Here is a 21679-nt window from a genome sequence, read left to right as displayed (position 1 = left end):
GAAGGATATATTTTTCCAATATGTAAGCAAAGTGTAGGAGATTTTTTTTCACATCCTTTCAATTAAAAACACAAACAAATAAAACAAACACCATAAAAGTATTCCAAGCACAAGAAAGTCAAAATAGTCTTTGACACAATGAGCTTGGGTGACACTCACAAAACATCCGCAGTAGTGTAAGCAGTTGGCCTGGCAGTCTCACACAGATCATGTCATTCACCTGCGGTGCTTAAGAAATCTCGTGAGCACTAGTCTCAGACCAGAGGACTATGCACCTGTTGAAGTGAGGCAAATTAGGACCACTTCATATTTTTATCGAAGCACTGACAAAGACTAGGCTACTGCAGAAACCATCCAACACAAACGATGTCCTCTCCTGACGAGTATGCAAGATGACTGCTACTTTATCAATGGCAACCTGATTCTCACTCCAACCTTCCCTCCTTCTGCACTGCATTTATTAAGAGACTCGATCACAGAATTGCCCTTACCTGCAGCCCATCCTCAAAGCCAGAGTAAACCTTTGCTTCCCATGCTGTGTCTTCTCCCTCAAAACAGTGAGTAATAACCCCACTTTCCAAGCTGCAGCTGTGTTCCTGTGTTGATTGGAACCCATAGACAAGAATGATCTGCTTTTCATTCATGAGAAACATTGAAAAGATGTTCGTAGCTTATGCCTATGGGCTATCTGTTTGTAGTGTATAAGAACACACCCCAAGTTTGCTCCACTTCAGACGTTTACCCAACACCTGACTATGCTCCATTAGTTGATTTCTTAAGTTTTAGGAAATGGTCTTCATATTATGATGATCCCCCCCCCACTTTTAGCAGAATTAACTTATTGCTATAGTCTTTTTGGAAAAGTGATGCAATTGTGATCGGGGTATACTCCAAGATTGGTGGATTGGCCAGAGAGAGGGGACCTTGAGAAGTCAAAATCGAGGCAACGTGGAATGTCAACGACACGGGAGCAGCCCACAGGAAATGGGAAAGCACTGCAGAAAATGCACCAACTCCCTATTTTCCCCGTCTGGCCATCAATACATCTCTCCTCATAAGCTTAGAAAGAATACTAGGTTTGGAGTTCGAGGCCTGAGTTCTAACCCTGTTTGGCATTCCACTTGATTCTCGAATTTAGTAAAGTCAGTAGATTGGATTCAAGATCTCGAAGGTTGTCTTAATAGGATATGTTTTATGAGAAAAAAATCTTCAAACTATTTGAGGTCCTTTTTAATTATAGTGTTCCTTTAATTCATTGTCAAACTAACATTTATTAATTAGCTGCCATGGTTACCTGTGGGTTAAATCCCTGTAGAGTATGGTTTCATCCTTAGCAGTAGATATTTAGAGATCTATAATCTAAGCTTTTTGTTTGTTTCATTTGTTATCCACATTTGTTATATTCACATCTTTTGTATAATTCGAGTTGAAAATCCACTCTACAAGCTGAATGTCACAAGTTTTCATAATGCATGTTCACATATGTTCATCTGAGCTAATTTTAGAAAATAAGGTTGAACCCAGGGACAACATTGATTACTATCTTTCCAGCGCTGAAAGCACAGAATCAAGTTCCCACTCATGGTAGCTGCTCAATAAATACAAATCACAGACGATCCTAAAGTATCATAAATACAAATCATAGACGATCCTAAAGTATCACAGTTGTAAAATGTGGTAATAAGATTTCAAAGAAAGAGGAATCAATACCTAATTTACAGGCAAGAACATACAAACATGTCATTAATGTTGTGAATTTGTAGAGGCTTATGTTAGGACACATAGTGAAACACAGGCCAGAGGCAGTTCAGCACTCAGATGCTAACCAAACCATTGTAGATTCAAATATTGCTGGGAGAAAGAGCTGATACTCGATTCCAGTAAGGATTACACCCCAGAAGAGCCTATGCGCCAGGTCCACTCTATAACTTGAGATGTTTCACTTAGAACTGACTACATGGCACCTAACAACAAAATTAACATACACTGAGTGGGGAAAATACAGAACCAATCAACATATCTTACAAAATGCACCTCTTTGGGACTTTTGGTAAAATGCTTGCTGACTTTATGCAGGCACTTGATATTTCCAGTCAGGAATGAAATATAGGCAGCTTGTTTATTCGCCGGGGCGCTGGGATTACTTCTTTGGAGCTATGCAAAAAACTATACACCAGTGGGTTAGGTACCATCATTATTTGCATATGTTTCCTATTTTATAGGCACCTCTTTTTCCTTTTTAAAAGAAAAGTGAGAGAATTATTCAACACACACGCCCTCTTTTGCATATGTTTCATTCTGAATATAACAGAAACAAGTCCACAGCTTTTTATTTTCCCCAGATACAAACTGCCGCACAATTGCTTGACCATTAAAGCAATTACTGATGAAGATAAAAAACTACAGACCTCAGTTTGACTTACACCTCATCTGAAAGAAAGCAAAAATCCTCACATCTGGGCCAATGAGCAAGGTCACGGTAAATGGGAAAGATTGACGTTGGTTCAGATTTCATATTACTCGGATCCACCACCAACACCCAGGGAAGCAATGGTCAAGAAACCAAATGGAATATTGCATTTCACAAATCTCTTGGCTAAACACCTCTTTGAGGTGTTAAAAAGCAGAGACGTGGCTTTCAGACTAAGTTGCGTCTGACTCAAGCCATGACGTTTTCGATCGCTGCTCACGCATGTGAAGCTGGACAATGAATGAAAGGCTGGAGAAAAATGCATGCATTTAATATTGACTATCATGAGGCATTTTGTCTCAGAAGAAAGTACCATGGGATTCTCTGTGGAAGGTAGGAAGTACTGGTTTCATGTGCTTGGGGCATGTCACTAAAGGAGACTTGTCTAGAGAAGAATATCATGCTTGGACAGGGCAGGTTCAGTGAAAGAGAAGCCCCTCACTTAAATGAATGGGCCCCACTGGCTGCGACAATGGACTCAAACATAGCAACAATCATGGGTGTGGCCCGGGGCCGTAGGGCGTTTTATTCTGTCGTGCATAGGATTGCTATGACTGGAACCATCTAGATGGCATCCGACCACAACAATATTATGCAGAGTTACTAACCTGTTCCTCCTTTAGTTATAATTCAATTTCTAACAAAGTGCTTTTGGTTCCTTTTTTCAGAAGAGTGTCTTGGTGCAGCATTGGAGGCAAGAGAACTCTCAAAGGAAAACCAGGTAGATTTGGTGCTGCCAGCGGTTTGGAAGCAAGATGAGAAAGATAAATCGGTGCCCCTGAGGATTGCCCTCTCAATTTCCCTTTATCTCCTTCTCTCCTGCACACATTTTATTAGCCCTGGGCCAGGAAGGGACAATAACGTAGGAGCTTTCACCAAGTGAAATCAGCTACGGAGGAGCCGAGGCTGTTTCTGTCTGTGACAATTTTATGTGTCTCTAAACTCACAAGGAAGCACTAAAGCAGTGAATGGGATTTTAGATTTACCTGGTATAATCCCATTGACTGCAAGGGTGCAAGCTGCAGCCCTGAGACTTTATGGGGATGACATTCCAAACTCAAATCAGATCGCATTAACTGTATGTAATCTCTCTTCCACTTGGGTCATTGGTCAGACCACATGTCTTCAGACTCCATGTAGAGCTTGGAAGGTGTCTCTCTTACATTGCGTTAGCTCTCTGGGTACATGTGTTGACAAATTGCAACATCTTCAGAAGAGGGCCAGGGAAATAATGACAGGTCTAGAAAACTGAAGAAGACTTTTAACATTTTTTTCTTCCGCTACTTGAAAAACTATCATATAGAAGAGAAGCGGAGATATTGAACATGATTCCGGTGGTGAGATTGGAGAAAGGTAAAGGTGGGAAAATTACTCAAAGGTAGACCTTGATTCAAAAGTGAATTTATAGGTAGAATTTTCTACTACTAAATTGAGCTGCCAACCAAGGTATTAAATTTCCCCTGGAGGAATTCAAGCAGAGACTGAATGACCATTTAGAAAGGAAACCATAGCCCATTTTAGATTTACAGGAGGCTGATTAGCTGTGCCTTCTGACTCTGATTTTTCTTACTTTTTTACTCTTTCCTCTCATCAGTGTTGGCATACAAGAAGCTATCCTCTACCAACATCTCATCACTGCAGATTTCTTCCTAAACCAAAGGATAAGGGGAATCTCCTGAGAAAATGTAGAAGGACTAAAACATTTTAATAATTGTTATTTTAGGGAGGGCTGAAGCTCAATTTAGGAACCAGTAAGCCCTGTTTGTGCATAATATGATAGTGCCAACTTTAATAGTGAAATTGTGGAGGATTTATTGATAAGATGCCCATTTCCGGAGGCACACAAACCACCCTGACGATTCCATTATTTTTCATTCTTCCAGCCTCTTGTACTTCAGTGAATAGCCTCAGCAAAAATTTGGGATTACCTAACATATTTAACCCATATCAAATAATACATCCAATCTTAAGGAATGAAAATAGAGTATTAGATGATTCTTAAATGGAATGATTGCGTGTCATGTCATTCAAGGAATGAGCTCATTTCTTAGGCATCATCTGAAACAATCCCACCCTGCCCCCCCTTCCTCTGGGACTCAGCCTTTTGTTACAGGGTGGCACGATTTTCCTATCTGTTTTCACAAACCTCCCAGTTTTAATATGCTTGTTTATTTTGTTGCTGTTTCTAAATAAGACTGTCTACAAGTTTAATTTTAAACAGATGCATTGGGGTTTTGTCATGTAAAGTTGATTAACTGCCAAGAGTGGAGACCCTTTGTTTTCTGCCAAAAGCCATTTGGATATGCATAACATCTTTCTCAGGTCATACAAAACTATCTGCTGAAAAATTAGCCTGCTATTGGGTCAGACATTTAATGGACTCATCCCTAATGTGATGGGTGGAATGGCTTCTATTTGGTGAAGTGTGAGAGCTTAGCTGGCATTGTTGATGCCTGGGGCCTCATATGACAGGCCGGACATTACCACCCCTGCTTTAAGTAGACATTCCAAAATAAAAGTTCTATTTTTCAAAGAAAAGGTACTCCTCCTTTTGCTAAATAAATGCATACATTATCATTAGCCTAGCCTCAATCTGATCTGATTGTTTAGTGAGAACGCTAGTCAGGTAGAAAAAGCTATAGAATGTGTTGTGGCTGTGACAAGCCAGGTATTACAGTATTTCTGATTTAATGTTATTTGGCATTCTTCTCCACTCTTCTCCATTTCAGCCAATTCACCTGCTTGTATTGAGGACATCACATAAGCAATAATAAAGGCAACAATATTTAGCGGCGAGAAAACATTTTCATTGGAAAACCCGTGCTTATATAAATTTTGTTTGCATCGATTGTTTAGTGCTTTCAGGCCAGCAGATATAAAACCAACCAAATAAATGTAGCAGGGAAAATTCAAAATTTGTCTTTTAGAGTATTAAAATTGGAGGTTTCTGAAACTAATCTAAAAGGTACCAGTCGGGGATGGGGGAGGCGGGGTGTGGACCATTTAACTTGTCATAAGGTCAACCTGGCATACACCCTTTTGTGAAAGAGCTAAAAAAGAAAGTGACTATTAATATTCATTGAACACCTACTGTCCTTCCAATAACCCTCTTAAGAAAATTTTATTATTCCTGTTCATTCATTGAAGGAAAACAAAGCCTTGGGAAATCAAATAACCAGTCACATATGTAAGTATAGGTAACTGTCTCATTCAAACCAAGGTCCACCAATTTCCATGGCCTGCACAGAGCCAATAAGGGGTGGACAAGAATCCCAATTGCTGCACTGAGAAGGGGTATCCTTTGGTCCCAGTTTGGGGGGCATGATTTTACACATGGATTGCATATCACCTTGACAGCAAAAAGTATCACACTTGTCCAGAACATTCTGATGTTCACGCTGAGGATTTTAATAAGGCCTAGTTTAATATTCAGGGTTAGACTGCTGACCACTGTAGCTGAATCACTCACTGCTAACCAGAGGTTCAGAGGCTGAAACCTACTAACCGCCCTGCTTCTATAAAAGTCCTGGTCTTGGAAACCTGATAGGGGAAGTTCTACTCCGTCCTCCAGGGTTGCTATGAGTTGGAAGGAGTTCGCGACGGTGTGTTTGGCCTCACACTGTAGACATGCATAATCAACCACAGGATTGGTGTATATGTTTCCTTGTGTGTGTGCTCATCGGGGGGCTGGTAAGATTTGCTGAAAACCAGAAAGAGACACCAAGTCCAAAATACAAGTGCAAAAAGCAGGTAGAGCAAAACCAATGCTTCCGCCCAAGCAAGTACTCACTCTGTAGACAGTCGGCATTCAGGAGGTCCTGACACTTATCATGGCACTTCACCCCACATTCCAGACACTTCATGCCCTGCCGGGCGATGCCCCACAGGAGTCCTTCGCACTCGTAGCAGTAGGTGGGCGCAGTAGCCGTCCAGACCTCGAAGTTGTGTGGGGTGGTGGAGGACATGGGGTAGATCAAGGCTTGCAAGGTCTTCTTGAACACATGCATTTTCTGTGAAGAGGAGAAAAGTCACCAACCACAGGCCAAGTCCGTGAACCTGGAGCCTTTCGATAGAAAACAAACCATGTTATCCCTCTGTCTTGAATACACCACTGAGGACACCTCTTGATTTTAGCTTTAAGTGATGACAAGTTCTGGAACTCTGCTCAGTCACTCCTTTCACAGGACCCACTGGAGTTCTTCAGAAACAACCTCCAGACTAGATTGGGGTCCACTGTTGTGCACGCTTTGTTCATGATCACATTCATAAAAATGCCTTGATCGTCTATTTCCCTGGTTATTCTGTACGTTTTGGAGGAGGAACATTTTGCTCACTGCTGCATCTACTGTCCTCAAAGACGAACCAATTGTCTGACATGAGAGAGGTACTCGGTTCAGAAAAGAGGAAATTCTATTTCTAGGTCTTTCTGTGCTGAGTCTAAAGGAGGCCTCTTTGTGTGACAGTTATGTGATGGGTCATGTGTTGCTAACTGCAAAGTCAGCAGTTTGAAACCACCAGCCACTCCGAGGGAGGAAGATGGGGCTTTCTACTCCCGTAAAGAGTTACAATCTTGGAAACCTGCCTGGTCCAATGGTGTTGCTATGATTTGGCTTAGTTTGGGATTTATCTGTAGTCTAATTTGGTTTTTGAAAAACTGTGAAGTAGAGGGAAAGCCTTGTTATTGCGGACCCTAACTTCTGGAACCATCTCCGCTGCCGTCACACCCTACTCCAGTCAGCCCTTTCCTTACATTTCCCCTCCCTGACACTACACCTTTGCCCTGGTTCCAAGTTATGTTTTTCTAGAATTCATTTCCCAGTGAACTGCTCCCCTTTTCAGCACCAAGGTCATCAAGTAGAGATAAAGAGTAAATGTAACACCACTCCCTGGCGATTTGTATTTTATATTCGAAAGGGAGATGCGTTTAATAGCATCTAAAACCTTCTAAGGAGAAGCCATTAGTAGAGTGAGGAAATCCCCTGAATGAGTAACCAGAACACCCATGTTCTGGTCTGCTGTCTTCCCCACGGAGCGTATGCTAATTCTTAGCATGGACCCTAACATGTACTATTGAAAATGGGCTTCTTTAGGCAGGAGCTGTCTTCCGTGTTTCTTTAGTGATTCAGCGTTCTTTGTCACACAGTAGGGACAGAATCCGTTTTTGTAAAATGAAGAAATTTTGCCATTGGGGAGTCTTGGGATCGAGAAAGATACGTAAGGTCTAAGCCTTGGTTGTCTCCTCTGCTTAATCTATTTTCAAGACCAAATTATATGCTGATAATAGCAGTGTTCTATGACCTGCAAAATGCGAAATGAATACTAAATATCAGTATCGATGGTGAATCTTTGGGATGCGACACAGGTTGTTAGAAAAAGACTCAGGGGAGTCACTTTTATGCTTCTCATGTCCCACTAAGCATGTGAATTCCTGAGAAAGCCCCGCATTCTTCCATTCCAGACAGTTTCACAGAACTGCCTCATGCATAATAAACAGATATTTACATAAATCTTGTGGGAGCTTAGCTGATAAGTAACGTTGGAAAGAAAGCATTTATATTTTATATTAATTGTGCATAAATCACACTTTGAAACATCTTCCTGCAGCGTTGAAACAATGAATTGTGAATTATATTTTCAACTCTGCAGTATGATAACATATGTTGATATTTATTAGTCTATTCCCCTCACTAAGGGTTTTCCGATCATGGGCTTTGTAACAGTTTTTGCATGTTCCCTGCTGGGCGGATAAGCTTCAGCAGAAGCAATTTCTAAATCTGGACACCAATTCAGGGTCGGATGAGTTCAGAGTTCCATATACTTACAGTGAGGACACTGAGCTGCTAGCAGCCTGGTCACTAGGGGAATGACTCAAGTGGGATTTATATAGTGGAAGGAACTGGGCTCATCACTTTTCAAAACATATAGTGTGAGCCCGGCCTATCTTTTGGCTTCATTTGATCATGAAGATGTCTGTCAGAGAAGTGTGGAGCGTATTTAGAGAGGCAGGAGCATGCATTTTACATCGACACCTTGGTTTTCGTTTCTAGAAGAGAAGGTGTCTTCAACATCGTTAGAATGAACTGTATGATTCTTGGTACAACAGAATGCCATCAGTCTTTCATCGATGGAGTCTCCTGTTCTAAGTGGGTTGTGTGGCATGTGTGTGTAAGCTAACAGTTGTGAGTGAGCTAAAACAACAAGTAGGGACTTGAGGTATGCCTGTATTTGCATGAAACAATTTCATGTTTGTCATAGTGAGGGAAAAATCTCAATTCTGAATTCAACAGAACACTACATGGACATAAAATAAAGTTTACTAGTGAATAAAAGAAAATTAAGAAATCTATATGAAATTAGAAAGTAGAGTTAGACAATGAATTATTCTTGAATATGGATTTACCAACATCTTTCAGAATAAAGTAAGTAATTAATACATCCTATCTAATTAAAGTGATACATACACAATCCAAGAAGACCTTAGGCTATCGTAAGAGTAATACATAGAAATTACACTTATTAAAAAATTAAACTTGCCAGGAAAACAAACAGAAGAGCATTCTAAATAGACAGCTGAGAACACTTCATTGAAATGTTTTGCTTGGCTTTGTTTTGTTAAAACACCATGGCTCATTCCATACAAAGATAAAATGAAGCTCATTTAAAAAAGAAAAAGAAACATGGAAAATTTTCTAGACAGTACATTGAAAATCAATTGAATGGGACATTAAAGCACATTCTAACATTTAAAAGCTACTGAAGCTGGATAAAAACATTAAATAAATCTCTGGCGTATGTATACCCACAATCTCAGGGAAATGACAATATAATGAGTCTTTTTCATTCTTGATTTTGGGGACATGAGCCGTGTTTAACAAAGCTGAAAATAAATCTAAAATAAATGGCATCTGAAGGCATTCTTTACCGCGGCAATGTAGAAGATGGAGCGATGGTCTATTCAGAGACTCAGGAAATGAGTGATTGGGGAAACCATGGAAAAATACATTTTGTAGGAAGGGATGCTTGATCCCAAGGCAATACTGCATCTTAGAGAAAGCAGGTGTTTCTTCAGCAGCAAAATAAGAGTCACTCAAACAAGATGCTAACGAGGATGAAGACTTTTATGGACTCAGGCAAAACTCAGTGTAAGCACTTTTAGACTCTTGACAGTCGACTCTACCAATGTTTAGTAATTACAACAAAGCAATGTTTGTGTGCCCAATTCCTCACATGCCTTTCTTTATTGCCCCACCAGTATGTTAACCAGTAACTTAACTATTGAAGTGATATTTTCTTCCTCAGCCTGTATGTGTATCACAAGAGATTATGTGAGCAGCCCCTATGCAAAATACACTTCTAAAAAAACTAAAATGCTATGTCTCTTGAAGGATTCCTTCCCCCCGTGTTCTTTGATACTTATGCTTTTGGGGTTTAAATCTATTCTTTCCTGGCCTATAAGTAAACATCTTACTCTTTCTGGACAAATGTACTGGAAAGATTTGTAGAGAAATGATTAGGTTCAATGTGACCTTTAAAATGAATTGAACCCATCAAGAAAAAAATAAAGTTAGACTCCGTTCTGCAATATAAAGAAGTCATTAGGTTCCATGCTGAATTGATCATCAGAATAATCCTCATATGAGAAACTAAAATGATTGAAATTATTCTTTTATAACAGAAAATGAAAACAGGACTAAAAGTTATATGCCTCTTCATGTAAGGCTACAAATAATTTTCTTTTACTTGTATTGTTTTATAACAGACACTCTTCTCTGGGAGGAGAAGAGACATAACCAACTACTCTTGTAAATATTAAATTAAAAAACCAGACGTACTGCAGTTGAGGCAATGCTGCCCGCAGTGACCCTACAGGGTAGGGTCAAACTGCCCCTATTCCACCCTGCCCCGGTGAGTTTCCAGTAGAAGCCCTGTCTTTCTTCTGCAGAATGGCTGGTGGTTTTGAATTGTTGACTTTGCTTACTAGCCCAATGGGTCACCACTCCACTACCAGGGCTCCTCTGTTGGATAGTTCAACTCTGTCATAACCTGTAGGTTTAGAACCGTCTTGATGGAACACAACAATAATCATCTTCATTGTTTAAGGAAATTATAGGGTTCGTCCAAAGAAAGAGGGCAGAAAGATGATAAAGTGGAGCATGTATTAATTCAATCAGAGTACATTACAGAATATGCCATTTATAACATGTAGCATGACCTGAAAATAAATTACAATGGATATTCAGGAGTGATAATATTACAAAGGAGCCCTGGAGGCAATGGTGGGTTAAATGTTGGACTGAATACCTTAGGGTAGAGAGTTCAAACCCACTAACAGCTCTGAGGGAGAAAGATGAGGCTTGCTGCTTCCATAGAAATTTAAGCCCTCGATACTCAAACAGGGAGTTCTGCTCTGCCCTTTAGGGCCACTCTGACCCAGAATCGACCCAATGGCAATGAATGAATATAAGTATCACAAGGAACCCTGCTGGTGTAGTAGTTAAGCATTCAGTCGATAACCAAAAAGTCATTGGTTCCAAATCACAAACCCCCTGTTAGGTAAAAGTATGGTAATCTGATTTTGTAAAGAACACATCTTTGACATCCCACAGAGCAGTTCTACTTTCCCATTGGAGGAAATTTGCACCATTTTAATGTGATAAGTCTAATTTTTACCACTTGAGATGTAGACTGAGTTCTGATAAGTATTCTGGAATAAGTCCTGAGAAAACAGCATCACTTAACTTCCACAGGAGGGGACATGAATTTTATAGGCTATATTTTCAGTGATGGCGTGTGAATTTGACTTATTCCTTGGTCTCTGAGTGAGTAAAAGGAAAAGCTATAAGGAATTTTTAGCAAATTATTTGAGAAGTTTATTCTACCAAAATGGATAAAAGAATATGAAAAATGCTTCTATAACCCAGGTGGAGCTAGACTCTAAAATATGAATTCATAAACAAACAAGCCAAAGAGTTAAACAATCTAATGAGGAAAGAGTCCACAGGCTAGAAACATCAGTACAACAATAAATTTAAAATAAAAAAAGAGATAAATATATAAACCATTAAATACATTTAATGTATTTATACATTAAATTGAATAAATTATAAATTAATACATTAAAATAACCCATTAAACACATTTACAATTTATATAATCATAAAATAAAACGTTATAAGATAGCATGAAAAAAAAGATATCATGAAAGAAGAAAGAACAGAACTTAAAAGAACATTGACAAATTAAGAGTAGTTATAGAAATGGAAAAACAATAAGAAATAAGATTGGAAATTATTGACTGAAAATAAGTAAACAAGAAAAGAATTCTGGAAAAATAAGTCAGAATCTTGTGCAGAGGATTAAATCATATTTTAAGAAAATGTGATTGAGACATTAAGAAATAGAGGATGTACTGAAAAATGCTTCATATAAATTCAGTCAGTGATTTAGGTGGACAAAATATAGAAAATGAGGAAGAGGTAATATTTGAAACATGATGGCTGCGAAGGTACCTAAATTAGTCCTTTGATGGAAGAAGTGTTTAAACCTACACATTTTATAGTGAAACCACGTGATTCCAGGGCCAGGAGCAAAATCTTTAAACAAACAAGAAGGAAAATAGAGACAGCCTGCAGTTCAATAAAAATAGATAATTAACTGATTTATGATAAAAAATCAGTACCAGAAGACTGTGGAATAAAAATTTTAAACACCGACAAAAAGTATATTAATTTAGAATTCTATACTCAGCCTAAAATACTACTTATAAAACCTTAACCAAAAGGGTCAAAAGGAAAAAAAATACCTTTAAACTCAAAAAGAAATATGGGGGTGCAAGAAATAACATAAAATGGATGAATATCAATGAAATATTATTTTACATATTGAACAAATACACAAGGGGGTTGAGGATAGCAATGAAAAACCTAAGCATTTTCAGGTCCTTTTGCTTTCTTTTCAGATTTCTGATTATGTTTATTGATTAACTTAAAATTTAAAAGGAAACTATTCATATATATATAGTTATTATATTAAAATAGCATAAATAAATTCCCACCAGTTGAAGGAGAGAAAAATAAATAAAATTTGATCTATACAAAAGAAGTCTGAATAGAAAAATTAAAGAGGAAAATAGAAGGCATGGTGAATTTTAAAAGGTAACATTGCGATAAATGTAAATTTTTAGAATGTTCCTGTAAAAAGTCACATTCTCTGTACCTCCAACCCTCATATGTACCAGTGTACAGCCTCTAATCCAGGGTGGATGATACCTTCAGGACCAAGGGTGTGAGGGACGATGCTGGGAGAGTGGAGGGTGAGTGGGTTGGAAAGGGGGAACTGATTACAAGGATCCACATGTGACCTCTTCCCTGGGAGAGGGACAGCAGAGAAGGGGGGAAGGGAGACCCCGAATAGGGCAATATATGACAAAATAACGAGGTATGAATTACCAAGGGCATATGAGGGAGGGGGGAAAGGGGAGGGAGGGGCGGGGGGGAAAAGAGGACCTGATGCAAGGGGCTTAAGTGGAGAGCAAATGCCTTGAGAATGATTGGGGCAGGGAATGTATGGATGTGCTTTATACAATTGATGTACGTATATGTATGGATTGTGGTAAGAGTTGTTGGAGTCCCTAATAAAATGTAAAAGAAGCAAAGAGAAAAAAATGATTAGGGCAAAGACTGTACAGATGTGCTTTATACAATTAATGTATGTATATGTATGAACTGTGTAAAGAATTGTATCAGCCCCAATAAATTGTTAAAAAAAAAAAAGTCACATTCTCAGATCAAGCATTTAAAGTTTAGCTATGTGCCCTTTATCATATGTACATAAAACTCACACACACACACACATACACACAGACACACACAGACACCCCTATGCAAACATCCAGCAACTCTCTCTGAGCTAGTGCACCCAGTGGCATTGCCTAGGAAGCTTCTCTCTGGTCACAGTGAATTTTTTCATAAAGTCAGTTTTGCTAGAACCTCATTTTGTGTGATGGCCAATTTAAGGGCACAGCATGTGGCTGAGATGCTTTGTTTCCTGCTCGGGAAAAGTGCCGTAGAAACTGTTGAGATGTTGAACACAGCTTCCAAGGACAGCGCTATGGGCAAAACTCAAATGTACAGGGTTTCCTCATTTCAAAAGTGGTTGAATGTCAATTGATGACAATCCTCGTTCTGGATGTCCATCAACCTCCTGAATAGAAAAAAAGTCAACCCATAATACATTTGGAGTTTGTTCCACCAGGTCTGACTATTAATCAAGCTTTCTATCTAGAAGTTCTGAAAAGATTGTGTTAACAGTGAGCGTCAAAAAAGGCTTGATTTGGGGCAGGTGGGGGACTGGTTTTGCCACCATGACAATGCACCTGCTCCTGCAGTCATCTCAGTGTGCAGTTTTTTTTGGGGGGGGAGGTTTGGGGGTGGGCAACAGCATGCCTCTCTTGCTCCACTCACCTGATCTGAGTCTGTGCAACTTCTTTTTGCTTCCACAAAAGCAGAGGGACATGAAAGGACAGCAATATGATGACTCAGAAGAGGTGAAGGAAAAAAGGAGGGAGATGCTGTCAGCCACTCAAACAGACAAGTTTGAAAAATGTTTCCAAGAATGGAATCGCAGATTTGACAAATATGCTTAAGTGTCATGGAGAGGAATTTGAAGGTGATAAGGTTGTTTTGTAAAAAAAAAAAAGAGAGAGAGAGAGAGAGAGAGAGAGAGAGAGAGAGAGAGAGAGAGAGAGAGAGAGAAAAGAAATACATAGCTTTGAAAATAATATTCTGGGTTGGGGGAGGCTACCCTCTGGGATGTATTCAGCAGCAACAACAAACATTCATGGAGGTATCTGTACATTGTTCAAAGTAAGCAAATTGTAAGAGAGACACAAAAAAAGCATTGGCCATTTTTACTCATGAAATAATTGAAAAATCTTAAATCATTAGCAGCCATTTTTAAAAATTGAGGTTAAGAAGGTTTCTCTAATTTGCCCAAGGTGCTCCTGCTAGTAAAAGGTGGAGTCGGGCCAGCCAAAGACTGTTTTTGAAGGATAGAAGTAGGAAAAATAATAATACTTTTTAAAAGATAGCTCTTTACATTTGATGTCACTGTCACTAGTTCTGATTTCAACATTTTGTGTGAAGAAATGTGGTCCTTGGCTCCCAAGCCCTCCTCTGAGTTGCTCTCCATCCTGGGAGAAACTTCCAGCATGCCTGTTAGCCACAGAACACACACGCTCCTCAATTTATTACATAAGCTTCACACAGTTGAACATTTCACTACTTCATCCCATAGTTTGAAATAATATCTGATAAACACTGTTGTTAAGTGCCATTAAGTCAGTCCCAACTCACAGCGACCCTATGGACAACAGAATTGGACACTGCTGAGTCCTGCGACATCACAACACGATTGTTTTTATATGCAAGTCTATCGCTGTGGCCACTGTGTCAACCCGTCTTGTCCTGCGTCTTCCTCTTTTTCATGCCCCTCTACTGTACCCAGCATGGTGTCCCTTCCCAAGACAGGCCGCCCCTAACAACATGTCCAAGGTAAGTGAGATGACGTCTCCCTGTCCTTCCAAGACAGATGTGTTTGTTCTTCTGGCACTTCATGGTTCTTTCAATCTTCTCGATCACCACAATTCAAGTGGATCAATTCATCTGTGGTCTTCCTTATTAAATGCCTAACTTTCACTACTGAGGCATGTGAGGCACTTGAAAATGCCATGGTTTGGGGCAGGAGTGTCTTAGTCCTAAAAGGAACATCCTTGCTTTTCAACAGAATCATGGGATCTGGCACATACTTGGTCCCAAATAAATATTTATTAAATGATATACTTTGAAATCTATCCCTTGAAAACTACCCCTGTATGAATGCCAGCAAAAAGCTGGGCAATGTTTGGTCTGGCTGATTCTTGTTAGGGTGCCTGGATCCTAAATTAGCTATCCCCTTTTGTCTTCTCCAGGCACGCATTTCTATCTCATCAACCCTACCCAAGAAGAGCTATTGAGCTGATGAGGAAGCTCAGTCTGAACTGTCAGTAAAGGCTCTGATTTCTCTGTGAGTGGGCCTTGCACCGGTGTCCCATGGGCTCACCAAGCAGTGCCTCGTCCACTGTCAGCCAACCGTTAATGGACCTAGTGCTCTTTAGCCCACTGCCAACCTACATCACACCGGAGTTCTCTTCTTCCCTGGAAGAGATATGAGTGAAGCTTTTAACTGTGCATATCTTTCATTAAAATAGAAGAGCTACCATTTTATATTTTCCACATGACTAAATCATATTCCTTGATGTAAAATTCCTTTATGCAAATGCTTCACATTGCATACAAAATCTCATTTCTGCTTTCACATTGAGGGTGCCTAGGAAGACTTTCAGGTCCCCGCAGTGGAAGTGATTCACTTCAGGATTTTTGTTAGTTGTTTATAAATGACCGAATGTGGTAGCTTGTCAAAAGCGATATTTATTATGGATGCTTAAGTCATACTGGATTTACTCTTTGAGACATGGGACCTAGAGTTATGGGCTTTGGAGCTTTAGAGAGAATTGATGGAATCTAGTTAGCCTAGTGGCTTACTGATTATACAAGGTTAGCAGTTTGAAACCACGAGCCACCTCACAGAAGAAAGACGGGCTGTTGAACCTATTGTTACAGTCTCAGAAATTCACAGGGGAAGTTCTACCTTGTCCTAGAGGGTTGCTATGTGTTGGCAATGACTCAGCAGCTGTGAGGTGAGGAGTTAGGCACCCTGGTGGCACAGAGGTTGCAAGTTGGGCTGCTACCTGCAAGGTCGCAGTTGGAAACCACCAGCTGCTATGCAAGAAAAAGATGAGGCTTTCTAATTCTGTAAAGGGGTGTAGTCTCTGAGACCCACAGGGGCACTGTGAGTACTCTGACAGGGACAATAAGAGTTGGAATGAACTTGATGGCAGTGAGTTTAAGGGCGTTGGCCACCAACGCCCATACAAATCTTTTACTCATGTTTTCTAAAACTAAGTGATATTTTTAAGTTCCTGAAATTAGATCAATAGCTAATTAATTATCTCACGAAGTGAGGGTGTGGTCTCTGTTCCAGACTTCAGAAAATGGAGCCATATCCCCCGCCTTTCTATCACTTTCTTGTTAGCTTTTCACAAGAAGAGTATTTATAGTTCAAACAAACCCCATGTTTTGAAAGAACATTCTAAATGTAGGAGCCGGTTAATAAAATGTCTGTAGATACATTATTTTCTAAATAAATTATTTCCTCAAACAGGGGTGTATTACCCAATAAAAAAGGTAAGCATGGCTTTGCTTACACTTACTTACTAATCTGTAGTGAGCAGTATCACATGCCGTGAACCGTTTCACATGTGACAGGTACACAAGTAACCCTGTGCTTTTTGGGTAATTCAACACAACTTACAGAATATCTGCCCCAGGCCAGGCAGAATACCAAGCAAAAGGATGAAAACATTTAATAAGATCAATAGAAAAGATATAATGGTACCCTCAAGGTTACAAGTGAGCTTCAACAAGTTTATGAAAACACGAAATGAAAAAGATAACGAAATATTTCCACAAACTTGATAAAGGCTGCTGACATCAAAGTCTAAAAAGGAATACTTTATGCAAGAATAATCAAATAGTAAAAGCATAAAACAATGAAAAACAGTAGCTCATATTTACTATTTACTACACCGTCTGATGTATCCACTCCCTGAATCTTCAGAGCTCTACTGTGGTCAACTGAGGGTCTGGATGAAAATGTCATGCTGCATCCTCTGTGCTCATCATGACGGGTCTGGAGAGCTAACTCCAGTGAGGGAAGACCCTCACGGTTATGAGACAGAAATAAATCTTAATATACATTTGCATGACTGAACACAGACCCTCCAAAAACGCCCCATAAAGGAACAGTCCTAAAGGAGCTCCATAAAAGATGTCGCCTATGTGCGTCTGGCTACTCTCTAGGCCTGAAGGTTATCTGCAGATAAGAGCGATCCATTCTGTAGGCAGGCCACCAGAAAATGTGGCAAATTCTGTTTTAATGTCTCTTACTGATACTGATCAGAGATGACTACCCCTGGGAAGGACTCAGGAAGGTTGAAGGTTAACCAGCACTAGGTCAAGATGCTGACTCATCTCATTGCTTGTTTATTATGCTATCTGCTTGTGCTATTACCCATTGACGATGTATAGATTAGCTGTGTGATATGCATGCCTTGTGAAAGACCTGTGACCCCAGTATACATACAAGATGGAAAATGCATTCCCCCTCTCAGTTCTGACATGGGACGTGGAGTCCCTGTGACCCGCTGTCTGTCTCTCTTTAATATTTTGCACCATCACAAAGTTGATCCTGAGGACCATCCAAGCGTTTGGGCTTCCCTCACCCAAATATCTAACTACTACTGCCACTTAACAGATGAGGGGACTCAAGGCCAGTTAACTGCCTGATGTAGCATTGCTATTTAAGTGGGATTGATGGGACTTACACCATTCTTTAGCACACTATACTATTAAGGTCATGATTAAATTCTATAAAATCCCAGTGGGGGATATTCAAGCAGAAAGAGAAGTACTCTAGAGAAAAGGAGGTGAAACGAGAGATATCTTTTTTTTTTAATAACTGGTGAAATCCATCACCATGGACCAGTTCTGAAGATGGAAGGCACACACATATGTATTTGGGGAGCAAAAAGATTATTTGGTAGATAGTGAATCAGAAGCCCTAAAGTCTGGGCATCAACCTTTCCACTATGTTCCCAGTTATTCCTGGGTCATTGGAATCAGCCTTACAAATGAATAGATCAAGGAGTATAGGTTTTCAGCCTGTGATTATAGTCAATAGTTAATAATTAGTTAACAACATGAGTCAATAGCCAGTAATATATATGTGATCATTAGCTCTGCACCTACCAGTTCTTCGTTGTTTAGTGATGTCCTAATCACCATTGCCAAGGAAAGTCCCGATTTCCGGGCAGCCAGGGTCTAAAACGAACATAATGATGACTTATTGGTACATGGGAGGCTGTCATATGTATACTGCTCAGAAAAACATAAATAAATAAGAATGACCATCGCTGTTCACATTTCAGTCCATAGGGCTTGACTCACCTGCCATTTCTGGAATCAGTTGTAAAGACCTTAGATCATCAAACCCAACCTTATATTTTACAGAGGAGAAAACTAAGGCCTATCAAGGGAGAATGATCAGGTTCAAGGCTACAGAGAAGCCTTCAGTAATTTTCCTTAGGCCAGTCATGATCATACTCTTTCATAAACTATAACCTGTCGGATCTGTGTGATGGTCCAAGTCACAATTTGTGTCCCATTGGTCTTGGATTGTTCACGGCTCTCTAGAATATTCTTTCATGTAATAGCAAGGATGTATCCTTACAAGCGGCTATGTTGTGTTCTGAGAACAATTTCATTTCAATGTGTTTTCTTCACTCATGCTGGAAACTTAGATTATTGTAACTCAAGAACCCTTTCAGTACCTCAGAATAAAGTATCACCATTACAAACTGCTCCTGGGCAAAATACACGCAATATAATAAACTTGGCAATCCTATATAGAACTTCAGAAATAAAAAATATCTATGTGGAATATTAATCTGTTTAAGAACAAGGGTAAGTCAAAGAGGAGAATGAAATCCTGATCATCTTTACTCCCATCTGGTCATAAATCTATCTCCGAGAATCTCCAAGGTCAGATACTCAGATAAAATTAAGCACTTGTCTCAATAAGGGTGTCACACTTTGCCCTTTGCCCCCCCCCCCCCCGCCAAGTAAACCTATAGACATATTCACTTCAACAAAAGTTGACCCAGGATGATCTTCCATCACTGACAAATACTGTCCTTAAAATAATACCTGTATCTTAATTTAATCTGACATGTGCATCTACTATATATCCAATTTGATCTGTCTTTCAGTATTGAGCTGTATGCTAGGTTCTTGAAGAATTAAACTTATCCTCACTTCACCATCTCGAATTTTGTGATCCCATGCATAACTGCAGTGTATATTGCGAGATTCGCAAGTATTAATTGAACAAATTAAAAATCACTTACCATGGCCTGAAGATTCCAGGAGGAAGAGGAAACAGAGTGCAAAAAATTAGATGTATCAAAAGTAGAAGCAGAGCATAACGATGTTAAATAAGCATAATATGTAAAAACGATGTTCATATTATACTCACAGGAATCTGAGCTAATTATATGGGCTTATCATATTTTCGGTCTACGCATCAAAGTACTGTTTTTCTTAATATAAAACAAAAAGCTGGCTTTCCGATGAAGATTTCCTTAGCTAAATTAACAAATGTTGATAAATTATGCACATTTTTGCTAAGCAGGACATTTTTGTTTCTCTGCGGTAAAAAGTATTTTTCATGCCGTAAATGATTAAGGCTGCCTACAGAAAACAATGTGAAGACATTATAGGGGGTAGAAAGACAACATGCGTTTTCTTTGCTAATGGGATATATGTTTTCATAATCCAGTCCAAAGAAGCGTCAATTCTGTCATTCTCTTTTGATCCTTAAAGGCTTCATTATAGAAGATTTTGAATCATGCAGAGTTATGGTGTATCCAGAGCTAATGCCATTTTTCAGGATTCGGGAGTTAATGGGTCCCTTTAGATAAGGGAATGACTTTTTAATTTTACTAGACTAGCTGTTAATATTATAGAAAGGAGAACTGATCAATGTCTAGTTGCATTATAAAATAGTAAGTGGGTGAGAAAGTTCAAAGCAAGCCTCAAACTTTGGACGTTAAATGAATGGTCGTTCATAGCACAGCCCATCAAAGTCCAGCACAAAAGCCCACTAAGCCTGCTCTCTTTGTCCTTTTTGTTCAATTTTAGGACCATTTTAACTCATCTTGCTATTTCAACTAATATCCAAAGCTGTCACAGAGTTACTTGTTACCTCCATCAAATAGGTTATACAAAGACATAATCGATCTAATAATTGGTGGTTGTGTACTTCATGAAATCCATACTGGCCAGGCAGTTAAAGAGGACAATCAACGGTAACAATATAAAGAAAGACCAGCGATGCAATCAACGAGGATTACGCAGGGCTAACTTACCACATCTCGTACAATAGGCAACGTTTTCTTCCTCCGGAGATCTGGCATGCTGTCAATTCCATAAAGGCCCCACCCAGTCCTGGAAAGGATACGTGGTGTTAAAGAGTAAGATGACTTCTTTAAGAGAAACACACACATTTCTTAGTACATACTAAAAACGAAACCACGCCTGTTGAGGTTAAGTGGATGTCAACTCATCGCGACCCCATAGACAGAGTAGAACATCCCCATGGTATTTTCAAGGTTGTGCAGCCTAAGTGAAGTACATTGCCATGTCTTTCTCCTACAGACTGGCTAGCTGTTTTGAACCAACAATTTTGGTAAGCATTCACACACTTTAACCATTGCACCGTTAGGCCTCATTTCAAAGTATAAAAAACTGTGAAAAAGTTTACATGAGTTACAATGATTTTAAACCAGTTCACTAGGTAGCAAAAATCCAAGATAGTGGGATTTTATCCAGTGTGGAAGAAGACTCTAGTCACCACATCTAGTGCTCACTTACCTTCGGGGCCAGTTTCAGACATTGAAACTTTGTGGTGCAGATGGGCTAGTTTGATTCACTGTACGAAAACAGCCCTGCTATGTTAATTGCACAGGGAAAACCCAAACCACTATCAATGCCACAACTCGATGCCAACTCAAACTGACTCAGAGAGATAGTGTAGAACTGCTCCTGTGAGTGTCTGAGAGAGTAACTCTTTATGGAAGTAGAAAGTCACTCTGTCCCATGGAGTGGTTGGAGGTTTTAAACTGCTGACCTTGCGGTTAGCAGCCCAACTTGTAACCAACGAATGCTCCTAGTAGCAGAGGGAGGAGTACAAATTGCTGACTATGCTTGTTTGATGTCTCTTCAATGTTATTGAAAGTATCTTTAATATAATAATTCTATTTTTATTGTATCTATACAGATTAATTTTCAGAACAGCATCTCAAAGTAGCACAAAAAATTGAAAATATTAGTGATTACACATAAGTCCCAAGTTACACTTATCTGAATTTATCCCACAGATAAATGCACAGGATTAAAATAACATGTTGCCTTGATACTCATTACATATGGTGTAATAGCAACAAAAGCTATGTCACTTGACGATTCATGAACATTACATTGATTTGGTAGATTT

General features: G+C 39.4%; 1 protein-coding gene across 2 annotated transcripts in view; it reads right to left on the bottom strand.

Annotated features, from left to right (window-relative positions):
* UNC13C (unc-13 homolog C) overlaps positions 1-21679 on the bottom strand; it is a 550871-nt gene that overhangs the window by 365950 nt on the left and 163242 nt on the right. The window contains exons 4-7 of one of the 2 annotated variants that reach the window (XM_075530957.1): positions 20553-20631; positions 19533-19538; positions 18376-18447; positions 6261-6480 (exon numbers count right to left, since the gene is read on the bottom strand). In XM_075530957.1, the coding sequence (XP_075387072.1) occupies positions 6261-6480; positions 18376-18447; positions 19533-19538; positions 20553-20631 (377 nt within the window). The remainder of the gene's footprint in view (positions 1-6260; positions 6481-18375; positions 18448-19532; positions 19539-20552; positions 20632-21679) is intronic. The other variant, XM_075530958.1, reaches the window with a different exon arrangement.

The sequence above is a fragment of the Tenrec ecaudatus genome, chromosome 14 (assembly GCF_050624435.1).
Source record: "Tenrec ecaudatus isolate mTenEca1 chromosome 14, mTenEca1.hap1, whole genome shotgun sequence".
Taxonomy (NCBI): Eukaryota; Metazoa; Chordata; class Mammalia; order Afrosoricida; family Tenrecidae; genus Tenrec; species Tenrec ecaudatus.
The sequence above is the reverse complement of the archived record's forward strand: the minus strand, read 5'-3'. Positions and strand labels throughout refer to the sequence as shown.